The sequence below is a fragment of the Ornithorhynchus anatinus genome, chromosome 17 (genome assembly GCF_004115215.2).
Source record: "Ornithorhynchus anatinus isolate Pmale09 chromosome 17, mOrnAna1.pri.v4, whole genome shotgun sequence".
Taxonomy (NCBI): Eukaryota; Metazoa; Chordata; class Mammalia; order Monotremata; family Ornithorhynchidae; genus Ornithorhynchus; species Ornithorhynchus anatinus.
The window spans coordinates 251,595-264,022 of NC_041744.1; the positions used below are offsets into that span (position 1 = coordinate 251,595).

General features: G+C 55.8%; 1 protein-coding gene and 2 non-coding genes across 3 annotated transcripts; all 3 read right to left on the bottom strand.

Moving 5' to 3' along the window:
- Positions 1 to 143: 143 nt before the first annotated feature.
- CCT6A (chaperonin containing TCP1 subunit 6A) lies at positions 144 to 11,205 on the bottom strand. The gene is made up of 14 exons (XM_029082351.2): positions 11,048 to 11,205; positions 10,897 to 10,960; positions 8,797 to 8,931; positions 7,467 to 7,640; positions 6,440 to 6,543; positions 5,413 to 5,523; positions 5,159 to 5,318; positions 4,915 to 4,997; positions 4,279 to 4,375; positions 3,569 to 3,716; positions 2,320 to 2,453; positions 1,831 to 1,933; positions 829 to 901; positions 144 to 522 (listed from the first exon to the last, which is right to left on the bottom strand). The coding sequence occupies exons 1-14, from the start codon at positions 11,182 to 11,184 to the stop codon at positions 450 to 452; spliced, it is 1,596 nt and encodes a 531-aa protein (XP_028938184.1). The 5' UTR covers positions 11,185 to 11,205; the 3' UTR covers positions 144 to 449.
- Positions 6,058 to 6,188, bottom strand: LOC114818059. The gene has a single exon (XR_003765880.1). It is a non-coding gene; the product is annotated as a small nucleolar RNA SNORA15 (small nucleolar RNA).
- On the bottom strand, positions 7,758 to 7,891 carry LOC114818146. Its single transcript, XR_003765967.1, has one exon. It is a non-coding gene; the product is annotated as a small nucleolar RNA SNORA22 (small nucleolar RNA).
- Positions 11,206 to 12,428: the final 1,223 nt, after the last annotated feature.

The window sequence follows — 12,428 nt, forward strand, 5'->3', positions numbered from 1 at the left end:
CCGAATGAATGAAGCAGTGACAACGGTGGGTGGCACCCAGGATTACGGTCCCACCTCCCTATCTCCCAGTTCCTAACCCTTTAGACCCACTAGCCAATAATTTGCAGCCCTTTATGCCACTGTAAATGAAACTCGGAGAAAGATTCTCCTGGGTAAAAAGACCACAGCTTTAATTCAGTGCACTAAAAAAAAAATACCAGAGAGAATAAATACTGAACCAATTTCTGAACCGTACATTTGCAGGTGTAATTTTTTTTTTTCAAATTTAAACAGGTAGTAGCCAGGTTCACCGCCACATTAAGGTAAGCAGCGATTCCTGTGGAAATCCTTTAGGACACGGGAGAGAGGTTCTCCTACCGCCGTATCCCCAGAGGTCGTCTCTAGGGCGGACCTTCGCTGGGCAAGGGAGCGGGGGAAAAAACGCGCAGAAAAAAAAAATCCGGTTCGATTCAACCTTTGAGAGATGACATTCCAGCGCGCATAATTTCGTCAACCAGGAGAATGTTGGTGGCGATCACCGTGCTGAAAGACAGAGTTACAAAGATGAGACAGGCTTCCCCCTTCCAGCCTTCGATCCAGATGGGGGATGGGGAGAGAAGAAAGAACAGAAAGGACCAGAGCGGCCTACCTCTAGCATCCCCGGCTCTAAGGTACCAGAAACACGCATCTTCAAACTACTCATTCAATCGCATTTCCTGAGCGCTTACTGTGTGCGCTCAAATCGCCCCCGCTGATGACCAGCTGGAGCCTCGGGATGCCCGCGAGCGCAGAACCAGCCATGGGAAATTCTGAACGAGCCTCCCCCCTTGCCCCCCCGGCCCATCTTACCAGGAATGAAGAAGCTGCTTCTTGACACAATAGTTGTCCCACACTCCGGCTTCTGCCGCCACCATCGATTCGCCTGGAGAGGAAACACACCTCATGGCTTCATGCCGCCACCGTAGGTTATCCCCCGCTCAAAACCCAAGTGCCCCGGGTCCCCAAGATTAGAACTCATTCCCTCTTGTCCCCTGGTGATGAAAATCACTCATGGAGACTGGCCTAGGGCGAACACCCCCGCCAGTAAAGGGGCAGTAGAAGTAGGCTAGAAAGGAGGCTCGATTCCTTGGCCTGGAAATGGAGAAGCCCCTAGAAGGCAGGGATTGTATGGCTTAGAAGTCCAATCTGAAGGACAGTTTGGGTACCTGTTAAGTGCTTACTATGTGTCAGGCACTCTATTGAGCGCTGGGGTAGATACGAGCAAACTGAGTTGGATACGGTCCCTGTCCCAAGAGGGGCTCACAGTCTAAGCCCCCACTTTAGAGGTGAGGTAACAGGCAGAGAGAAGTGAAGTGCCTTGCCCAAGCTCACACAGCAGAAAAGTGGGAGAGCTGGGATTAGAAACCAGGACCTGCTGCCTCCCCAAGGCCCGTGCTCTAGCTCTACCCACTACGCCACGCTGCTCACTCTCTGCCAGGCGCTTAGTCCAGCGCCACGCACACGATAAGCACTCGATACATACGACCGCCTCGTTTCGGCCACCCGACAGAGGACGGTGAGGCATCAAAATCCTAGTCAGAGTGGGCGGGGCTATCAAAGGCCAAGAAACTCTCAGTAAAGATCAGGATTCTAGTTGAGTTTTTAACCATTCATCTGATCGTATTTACTGAGTGTCTGCTATGTGCCGAGCACTGTTCTAAGAGCTCGGGACCACCCCGGCGGCTAGACTTCTGGTCTGTGGAGGACCGGGAATCCAGTCACAATAAAGGGTCAAGTGTGAGAGAGAAAGTGTGTGTAGACATGTGAAGAGTCAACAACAGGCAACGGCCGGTGTCACCGCTCTCCTCTTACCGGTGCTCAGGTCGACCCCGACGAGCTGTCCCGACTCTGCGTGTTCCGCCTGCACTTTCACCAGCGTCTCCTGGAGATCGAAGCCGGAGTTCTGGGCGAGGACCTGGAAGAGCCGGACAAACCACATGTCTCTAGAGATACGAGGAGCCGCACGGATCCACAGCACGGCTATCAGATTCGTTTCGTCACAACCTGCTACGGGTCATTCCCCGAAACAAGGCTCCCTTGGCTGGTAGGTGGTGGCCGACAGCGGGAGCTGCCCGATTTGGAGCGAGGAGGCGTCAGACAGAAGGGCGGATAAACTCCCGAAAGACTCCGAGCCAAGCGCTTTGGGTTTTTTCCTCCCTATAGAGTTCCCTTCCTGGGCCCGGGGCTGCAGTCGATCACCCTGACTCCAGGCCCCCCGGCGGGTTGCGATGAACTTTGCTAAGCGAGCTTCTCAGATGGCCCGGCTCGGCCCACCCCACCCCACGGCGCCCCACAGCCCACCTTGGGGATGATGAGCAGAGCGTCGGCAAAAGCCTGGACTCCCAGTCGGGCTCTTCCTTTAACGCTGGGTTTATGCTTCACGAGGGCCTCGGCTATCGCCACTTCCACTGCGCCCCCACCGGGCACCACGCAGCCTTGGGGGGGCGGAAGGGGGGGAGAGAAGAAGAAAAAATAACAACCCTGTTAATCGGTCAGCGACAGCCAAGGAAAAAACCAAATGGATCTCTGGCCATAGAAATGGGAGTTGCATCCGCCTCCCCCGGGCCCCACAACCCAGCCCCCGCAGAGGTGTCATATTCAGGTGACACCATCTCAGATGGGCCACACGCAAGTTTGGGGTGAGCTTCTCTTCCCCAAGTGGCCAGGGCAGGACAACCCACCCGCCTGCCCACATCGCAGCAGAGGGCCCACGACCCGGTCCTTCGCCGCCCTTTCGCATCTGCCCTTCGCAACTCCGTAGGGCTGCTTCGTTCCAGGCTGCCGGTGGCCAAGACGGCCCACCTGCCCCCATGGGGCGCCCGCCACCACCACTCTGGCTGAGGCTTGGTGAGTTCTTAGCTTTCTCAGAACCTACCATCCGCCAGGTTTCACTAAACCCTGGGAACCCCTGATCCTCTCCCTGCGTCTACCCAGGGCCCCGTGCAGAGTAGCAGCGGCCACGAGCACTGTTTGGGCATCCTCCCCTCACCGGTCCGGCCCAGCCAGGTCACGTGTCGGCGGGCGCGGCTCCTCTCCAACAGTTTGACGCTCTGAACCCGGGAGCAATCAGAGCTACTATATCGGATCCAAGATTGACACAATTCCACTATTTCCTCACCTGTGCTTGCAGCGGTGAGGTCCGGGTGCACCGGGGGCCCCCTCCCACCCCGCCGTTCCCAAGCCAGCCTTGGGAACGAGCCTCCCCAACCTTTACTTGATTAGAAGAAACCACTAGCCCAGACCACCACTCCTCTGGCTCTGCTCCCAATCCACTGACTAGTGGGGGAGGGATGACCCGCCTCCGCTTTCTCCTTAAGGGGCTCCTTTCCACGATCGATCAATCCGTGGCATTTATTGAGCCTTTTCTGTGTGCAGAGCACTCAGGAAAGGAGAATAATTTCTGTCCTCCCTCCTTCCCGTAAGCCCCGTGAGGTTGTGGGCGTCGTCTCCTCTGACCGTCGCCTTCCACCTGAAAGGCCGGACACCGTCACAGTTGGATGATCCTGAAAGGGGGGGGGGTGCCCTCTGATGCCAACGCCCAGGAACTCACCATCTTCGATAGCGTTTTTGACCGCACGCAGCCCGTCTCTTATTGCATCCTTGATCTGGGTGAGCGTGTGCTTGTTGGGCCCCTTGACCAGCAGCGTCACAGACAGGGGATTGTCACACTTCTCGATGAAGGTGAACTTTTCTTCCCCCTACAGCAGGGTTGAGAGAAGTTACGCTCCCCCTTCCACCTCACAACAGTACTGACAAAACACATCCGGCAGAGCAAGGGAATGCAAGTCTGAAGCGAGTTCACATTCACGAGACCGACTGTGCGCTCCTGCTGACGCAGGGCGGGCCGACATTCGGCTTCGTACCTTGTATGTTTCCAGTTCCTCGGTTTTGAAACGCTCGATTGCCAAGCAAGAAGCCCGTGACCCTTTCCCTTCCCTCAGACACACTCTCCCCGTTCTCTGGGAGTGAACCAAGATCAGACCCAAGCAGGGACATCGTTGAGAGACAGCTATGTCCCCCAAGGACCACGTGTCAACCTCACCCTGGGAACGCCAGTGCACACAGTGTACTCACGTGCAGCCTCATTAAGCACCTTGGAGGTCTCGACTGAAATGGACCTCAACTTTTACCCAGTGTTTTGCTGTTTTTTCGTTTTGTTTTGTATTTTTTTCAAGTGGGGGGCTGGAGAGGAGGAGAGGGTGAACATCCTGAAGGAATTATTCTTCGCAGGAAGGGGGAAGAAACCGATGTAAACCTCACCAAAGTGTACTCGTAGACGAGTCCAGCATGTCCTAAACAGTCAGCATTGAGGTCATCTAGAGAATTCATAGCAATCCCACCACAAGCAAGGGTCAGCCTGAAATGGGTAAAGAGACGTGAGTTTGGGGACACGAAAGGGACCTCTGGGGCATCAAGATGGCGGTGAGAGTAAAATGGCGGCACACGAGAAGCAGCGTGACCCAGTGGAAAGAGTCACAACCACCTGGGTTCTGGTCTCGGCTCCACCACCTGTCTGCTGTGTGACCCTGGGCAAGGCATTAGAAGAATGCTTCGCACATAGTAAGCACTTAAATACCATCATTATTTCACTTCCTCTGTGCCTCAGTTTCTTCATCTGTAAAATGGGGATTAAGACTGTGGGCCCCACGTGGGACGTGGACTGTGTCCAACCCAAGTAGCCTGCATCTCCCCCAGTGCTTGGAACAGTGCCTTGAACACAGTAAGCACTTAAATACCATTAATTAAAAAAGCAAATGAATAAATAAAAACCAAAACACAAAAACGACCAGATAAGTGTCTTCCTGGGGCAGCCCCCCAATCAGAACACTAAGTGGGTTTGTCTGGGGAGTCACGCGGTACCCCCAGTTCCGCTACGCCCCACCCCGGCAGGCTCACCTTTCCATGTTCCTCCTCTTTGCCCTGCGCAGAGCCACGATACCTTCTTTGGCGAGAGCATCCAAGGAAAACGGGTCGATGCCCTGTAACCCAAAGCGAAAGGAGGCTGCAGAGCCCGAGAGGCCCGGCCCGCCTACGGTGGCTGACCCTCCGCGGGGAGACCCGGCGAGCTCCCCGCGAACGACTGGGCCGACGGCCAGCCGAGAAGCCGGAAGGGGCGGTCAGAGTCAACTTTCAATCTTACCTTCTGATTAATGACAACAAATCCCTTGTCTGAATCGCCACACACTTTCTTCTTCAGTTCCACTATTTTCTTCACTCTATCTTCGATGAATTTTCTTTCGGCTCTGACTAATTTCTCTCGCTCTTCTGCACTCTTGTAGAAGAAGCCAGAGTTCACCTCCCTAGAGGAGAAAGGGTCAGAAATGTAGCTTTCTATTACAGTCGCGGACGGGAAGGTGACGGTGCCCAGAGAGAGTCAGCCCGTCGCGTACGTACGTTTTCTCGTACTCCAAGGACACATTACAAGTAAGGATGAAAGCATCTTCTACTCGCTTCTTCATGTCCGGATGACGGGCCCCGTGGTCCAAAACCAGGCCTCTGATCAACCTGTCGAAGAGATCGGTCACTGTAGGAGGGAGGGCTTACTTTCTACAGTTCCATAGTGCGGCCTGGCATTCTCAACCTTCATTCATTTTGGCTCAGCCATCCCTCAGAGTTTATTTAGTCCAACAGAGATGGGTGGAAGTGTTTGGAGACTCGTTCCCCCATCTTCCCTTACTCCACCCAGGGTAACCCCCCCCCCCCCCCCCCCCCGCCCCCCAAGCCTCTGAACTCCCACCAGGTGAATTCTAGCCTGTGGTCCTCACTGGAAATCATTATGCCTCCCCATTCTTCTTCCCTACCCCTACACTGAGAGAGCCTCAGGTGCCCCAGGGGCGGCGTCCTTCCTGATGATCTAAGTAGTGTAAGCCCGTCAATGGGCAGGGTTTATCTCTGTTGCCGAATTGTACATTCCAAGCACTTAGTACAGTGCTCTGCACATAATAAGCGCTCAATAAATACTATTTAATGAGTGAATGTAGTTAACACTTTAAACGTTAGAATTACTGCTGCTCGTTCTGTTGCTAACGGGATTCATGTTCTCGTTCTCTCTGGGATGGTGCCAACTCTGGATCCGGCACACCACGAGCAGTGTTTCTGGAGAGAATATGCTTTAGCATAGTGTCTGACTGCACTGGCCACAGTCAAGCCAACGCAGAATTCGTCTATGCACCCGCGGGGGCAGACGTGCCGCAGGCGGGCTGCTCTGCGATGCCACCGCGAGAGGAAGAAGAGCACTTCCAGCAGTGATCTCCCGCCACCTCCCGGCCCCAGACTCGTGGTCTGGTCATAAAGATTTCTTCTAGCCGATGCCGCAGGACGGGATCTGCCCGGGGGGATATCAGATTTTCACTTGCTCATCCAGAAGGCACCCTGGTGCACAAGCACAGTTCTCCTTGACCGAGAATTCGTTACCACCTACGTGGTGTCAGTTTCCGACTTGTGCTTCATCTCCATGATCTCCACCATGAAGAGATCGATAGGTTCGCCCGGCTTTCTGATGGCCAAAACAGAGTCCACCACGGCCTGCAACAGACGTTTAACACACCCGGAGTGGCGTTTGGTTTCTCGAGCCAGACGACCACCCGGTCCACGGCCCCTTCTCCCAGCCCTCGGCTCCGGTGGGACCCTGGCCAACTAGTCTAACTTCCCTGGGCCTCAGTTTCCTCAGCTGGACAGAATGGGAAATGGGAATACCTATTTTCCCTCCCGCTTAAGACTGTGAGCCCGAGGAGGGTCAGGGACGGTGCCCGACCTGATTAAACTGTATCCATCCTGGTGCTTATCAAATACTACAAGCATTTGAGTTACCAGCTCCTGGTAGGGTACTTCTAGCTTGCGCCTCTACCTGGAAATCAGTAAGTCGACGCTGCTCCGTTAGGAACAGGCACAGCCCTAACCACACCCACTGCAGGTCTCTTCGCTCCCACTGAGCCACCATGACTGTCCAATGTAAAGCAACGCGGCCTACTGAAAAGAGCCCAGGCCTAGGAGGAAGCCAGAGAACCTGGGTACTAACCCAGTTCCGCCACTGGCTGACCTTGGACAAGCCACTTCACTTCTCTGTGCCTCAGTTAACTCACCTATAAAATGGGGATTATGACTGTGTGCCCCCCACATGGGTCATGGACTTTGCCCAACCCGGTGAGCTTGCATCTATACTTCAGACATTAGTATAGTGCCTGGCATACACTAAGCTAAGCACTTAAACACCATTCAAAAAAAAAAAGGTACCCCGTTTCACAGCAACATCTGCACCGGTCTTTCAGACCTCACAATGCTTTGCACCCAGTAAGTGCTGCTCAATAAATATGACTGAATGAACTATGGCCACGGCCACTGGGTTTGCTCATTTCACTTGGGAGATGAAGGTGTTACTAGGTATCCGTCCTCACAGGGTGGCGGGGGCCGGAACGAGGGACGACCCGTTTCGGGAAGCGCACGCTTACCTCGGTGAGCACGTCAGCCAGTTCGGCGTGAACTTTAGTGCGCAGGGAGGTCTTCGCCACATCTATTAGTGTCTCTCGATCCATCTCCTTGCTGATTTTCACCTGCTCCAAGACTTCCAAGGCTTTGGTCTTTGCAGCTTCAAATCCTTCCGTTATTATTCTAGGATGTAGGCCCTGGTCAGATAAATCGCGGCAAGACAACTCCTTTAGATAAGGCGCTTTCACCTCCTTGGATATTCAGACAGAAGGGCAGGTTTCAGAAACCTGCTGGCCGGCTACCACCCAATGCTACCGTGTGCTGTCCTTCTGAATACATATAAAAGGAAAAGGACTCCTTTCATTGCAGAGGAAAAGAACAACGTTTGCTTTAGCACAGAATTTAGACCAAGAGAACTAGAGAGCACACTTGGGTGTTCGCTGTGCGATTCCCCCAAGAAGACCGAGCTCACACAAGACCGAGTGCCACTGCCCTCCCCGCCCCCCTACCCCCGACCGGGCCCCAACTCCTCCCAGGCTGTATCTGGATTCATCTAGAGTCGGGTAGGCCGAGCTTCCGTCGGCTAAGCCGGGGAGGACAGGACGGGGGGGGGGGGGGGACACAGCGGGGACCTGCTCCTCCCAGCCCAAACTAACTGCTAACCAGAGAGAGGGGAGGCAACTCGACGGTTTTTAAAACTTGCGGCACGCTAAGATGGGGAGGGATCCTTGCCAGACTTGCCGCCACAGAGCTGCGTCCCAAAGTGGTGGCAAGATCCAAATTATTTTGCCAGTAGGGTTCAGTACCCAGCAGGATACCTGTTCCTCTTTTCCCCCAGTTGCTCGTTTCGGCGTCATCTTTATAAAGTTCACGCTCCCGCAGTCTGCCCGCTGGCCTAGTCTCCCGTCCCTTCCGCTGTTCACGCACCTCCGTCAGACCCTCTTTCCTCTTTCCTTAAACCTTCCTCCTCCCTCCTCTACCAGATCGTGGGATCCTGTCGGGGAATATAACCAAGCAGCCACCGCCTCGCCCGGGGCCCAGAGGGATGCCGGCCAGTCCGCCCTGGCTCGCGATTCCCAGAGCCGAGCCCAGCCTCTGAGTCGGCGTAGAACCCTGCCCCGGCCAACTGTTGGATCCAAAGGTCACCGCCCTTACTTTGGTTCAATCTAGCAGACACTCCAGACTGCCATCAAGCTCTGAGAGACAGAGAGCCTTACTGGGTCTGGTGGGCAAGTTTTCCACATGGCAGTGTTTCTCTGCCCCAATTTTTACCCGATAAATGCCTTATCTATCACACAAATGAGTTATTTCCCACAGAATTAAAGACCACGGGAACGTGACAGTCATGTGTACTTCAGAGATGTAGAGATCGGCCTGCTTCAGCAGCTCCCCGATGATTAAGACGTTGGACGTGGTGCCGTCCCCGGTGATGTCGTCTTGGGCCGTGGCGACTTTGGCGATCAGAGAGGCGGTCGGATGTTGAATTTGCTAAAAATGCAGTGGCTGGAGTGAGAAGGCGATCTCGGATGCAAGGACCGAAAGACCGACGGCACTTGACCCGGCAGGGATTCAGGAGATCTGAGAGGGGTGGAAGGGCCAGCCGGGCCCAGTTCCCCGTGGCCTCAAGGGGGACAGGGGAGCGGGCACAAGCATTCATTCAATCGTATTTATAAAGCACTTACTGTGTGCAGAGCACCGTACTCAGGGCTTGGGAAAGTACAGTATAATAATAAACAGTGACATTGCCAGCCCACAACAAGCACATGGTCTAGAAGAGGGGGAAAGAGCAAAGGAAGCAAGTCGGGGTGAAGCAAAAGTGGGGCTTAGCGTGGGAAGGCCTCCTGGAGGAGAGGACATCTATTAACCGCTACCTGGTTGGTACCATCGCTCATCCTATCCCGACTGGATGACTGCACCTGCCTCCTTTCCGATCTCCCGCCCTCCCGTCTCTCCCCGCTTCAGTCTATACTTCACTCTGCTGCCCCGATCCTCTTTCTAGAGAAACGCTCTGGGCATATCTCCCCCGCTCAAAAGTGTCCAGTGGGTGCCCACCGACCTTCGTATCAAGCAAACTCTCCTCACCGTTGGCTTCAAAGCTGTCCGTCACCTTGCCCCCTTCTACCTCACCTCTCTTCTCTCCTTCTACAGCCCAGCTTGAACACTCCGCTCCTCTGCCAACCGCTATCTTCCTCACCGGGCCTCGTTCTCACCTGTCCCCCCGTCGACCCCCGGCCCACGTCTGATCTGGAACGCCCTCCCTCCTCACATCCGCCAAACTAGCCCACTTCCCCCTCCTTCGAAACTCACCTCCTCCAGGAGGCCTTTCCAGACTGAGCCCCCCTTTTCCTCTGCTCCACCCCCTTCCCCGCCCCACAGCACCGGTGTACATTCGTACACATTTATTATTCATTTTATTAACGATGTGTACACACCTAAAATTCTACGTATATGTTTGGACGCTACTGACGTCTATCTACTTGTTCCTCTGTCTCCCCCTTCTAGGCTACGAGCCCGTTGTTGGGTAGGGATTGTCTCTATCTGTTGTCGAGCGGTCGTTTCCAAGCGCTTAGTCCAGTGCTCTGCACACAGCCCGTGCTCAATAAATGGGATCGAATGAACGAATGAATATTGAGCGCCAGTTGAGTGCAGAGGACTGTACCACAGAACCGAACCGGTGGACGCATCCTCTGCCCACGACGGGCTTACAGTTTAGAAGTCTGTTTCGTTCCCTTTGGCTCTGCCGTCCGTCTCCCCCGTTTGGCCTGGGAGCCCGCCGTTGGGCAGGGTCCGTGTCCATCTCTTGTCGAACTGTCCGCTTAATAATAATAGTAATGTCGGTATTTGAGCGCTTACTCTGTGCAGAGCACTGTTCTAAGCGCTGGGGTCGATACAGGGTCATCAGGTTGTCCCACGTGGGGCTCACCATCTCCACCCCCATTTTGCAGGTGAGGTCCCCGAGGCCCAGAGAAGTGAAGTGACTCGCCCACGGTCACCCAGCCGACAAGTGGCGGGGCCGGGATTGGAACCCATGACCTCCGACTCCCAAGCCCGGGCTCTTTCCCGGGAGCCACAATGCTTCTCTGCCCAATCCAGATCCAACCGGTCGTATTTACTGAGCGCCTATGTTCATTCATTCATTCAGTAGTACTTATTGAGCGCTTCCTATGTGCAGAGCAGTGGACTAAGCGCTTGGAATGGACAAGTCGGCAACAGAAAGAGACCGTCCCTGCCCTCCGACGGATGTGCGCGGCGCTGGATGACGCGCTTGGAATGGACAACCGGGCAACGGATAGAGACCGTCCCCCCCGCCCCCCATCTCACAGTCTCACGCACATAGTAAGCGCTCCATCAATACGACTGAACGAATGCCAAGGGGGTGGGAAAGATCCATCTCAACGAGGCCAGAAAATGGTGCGGGGCGGAGGGAGGGAGGGAGGAGGTGGGAGGGCTCACCATCTCGTGGAGCAGCACGTTTCCGTCCTTGGTCAGCTTGATGTCGCCGGCGCCGGACACCAACCTGGGAGGAAACACGCGCGAACACGTTTGTGAGCGGGCCCGGCCGCGGCCTCCCTCGCTCGCGGCCTCCGTCCCCCGGCCCGCTCACATCTTCATGGTGCCCTTGGGCCCCAGGTTGGTCCTGAGCACGTCCTGCAGGCCTCGGGCGGCGCTGATGTTGACGGCCAGCGCCGCCTGGGCCCGGGCCACCTCCGCCTTGGGGTTCAGCGACTTGACGGCCGACATGGCGGGACGGGGGGCGGGGTGCGGGGTGCGGGGGGGGAGGGGGCGAGCGCGCGGGGACACGGCGGCGGCGCGCGGAGCCACGAGCCGCAAGGCGCCTCCTTCTAGAAGCCTCCGGCGCGCCCGGCCCCGCCCCGGGCCCCCGAGCCTTCCTGCCATTGGCCCGCCGCCCGCCGCCTCCCCATTGGACCGAGGCGCCGCCCGTCACCGCCCCATTGGACCGCGGCGCCGCCCCATTGGACCGCGGCGCCGTCCGTCACCCGCAGGTCGGGGACGTCCGCTCCACCCCCCCGTGACGTATTTCCGGTGGGCGCCCCGCCCCGCCCCGCCGTTGAGCGGCCACGCCCTCGCTCCCGAGGCCTTTATCCCCAACGCTGATCGGCTGTCAAGGGGTCCGTTGAGCCCCGGGCTTGATCCAAGCTCACTCATTCATTCAAGAGTATTGATTAGTAATAATGTTGGTATTTGTTAGGCGCTTATTACGTGCAGAGCCCTCTTCTACGCGCTGGGGTACATACAGGGGAATGAGGTGGTCCCACATGAGGCTCCCTGTTAATCCCCATTGTCCAGATGAGGTCACTGAGGCCCGGAGAGGTGACTTGCTCCCAGTCACACAGCCGACAAGGGGCAGAGCCGGGATTCGAACCCATGACCTCTGACTCCCAAGCCCGGGCTCATCAGGGCGTCCCACGTGAGGCTCACGGTTAATCCCCATTTTCCAGATGAGGTCACCGAGGCAAAGAGAAGTGAAAGGACCGGCCCACGGTCACCCAGCTGAGAAGTGGCGGAGCCGCACTTCGAACCCGGGACCACTATCTCCCAAGCTCGGGCTCTTTCCACTGAGCCACGCTAGCACTTACTAGGTGCAGAGCACTGTACTGAGCGCTTGGAATAGACAATTGGGCAACAGATAGAGACCATCCCTGCCCGGTGACGGGCTCACGGTCTAAACGGGGGGGACGGACGGCGAAGCGAAACAGGACAAAACAAAACAAGTAGTCTGGTGTAGATATCAAGATAAATCGAGTCATAGATAGGTACACATCATTAATGAAATAAATAGAGTGATAAATCATATATAAAAATAGGCACAGTGCCTAGGAGAGGGTGGGAGAAGGGGGAATGGGGAGGGGAGGAATAATAACGTCGGTATTTGTTAAGCGCTTACTATGTGCAGAGCACTGTTCTAAGCTCTGGGGGTGATACAGGGTAATCAGGTTGTCCCACGTGGGGCTCACCGTCTCAAT

Coding starts and splice junctions, on each gene's coding strand:
- CCT6A (XM_029082351.2), bottom strand. CDS start 11,184: ATGTCGGCCGTCAAGTCGCTGAACCCCAAGGCGGAGGTGGCCCGGGCC. Junction 8,932..10,896: donor ACGTGCTGCTCCACGAGATG/GTGAGCCCTCCC, acceptor CTGCATTTTTAG/CAAATTCAACATCCGACCGC. Junction 1,934..2,319: donor CTCTGCTCATCATCCCCAAG/GTGGGCTGTGGG, acceptor CGGCTCTTCCAG/GTCCTCGCCCAGAACTCCGG.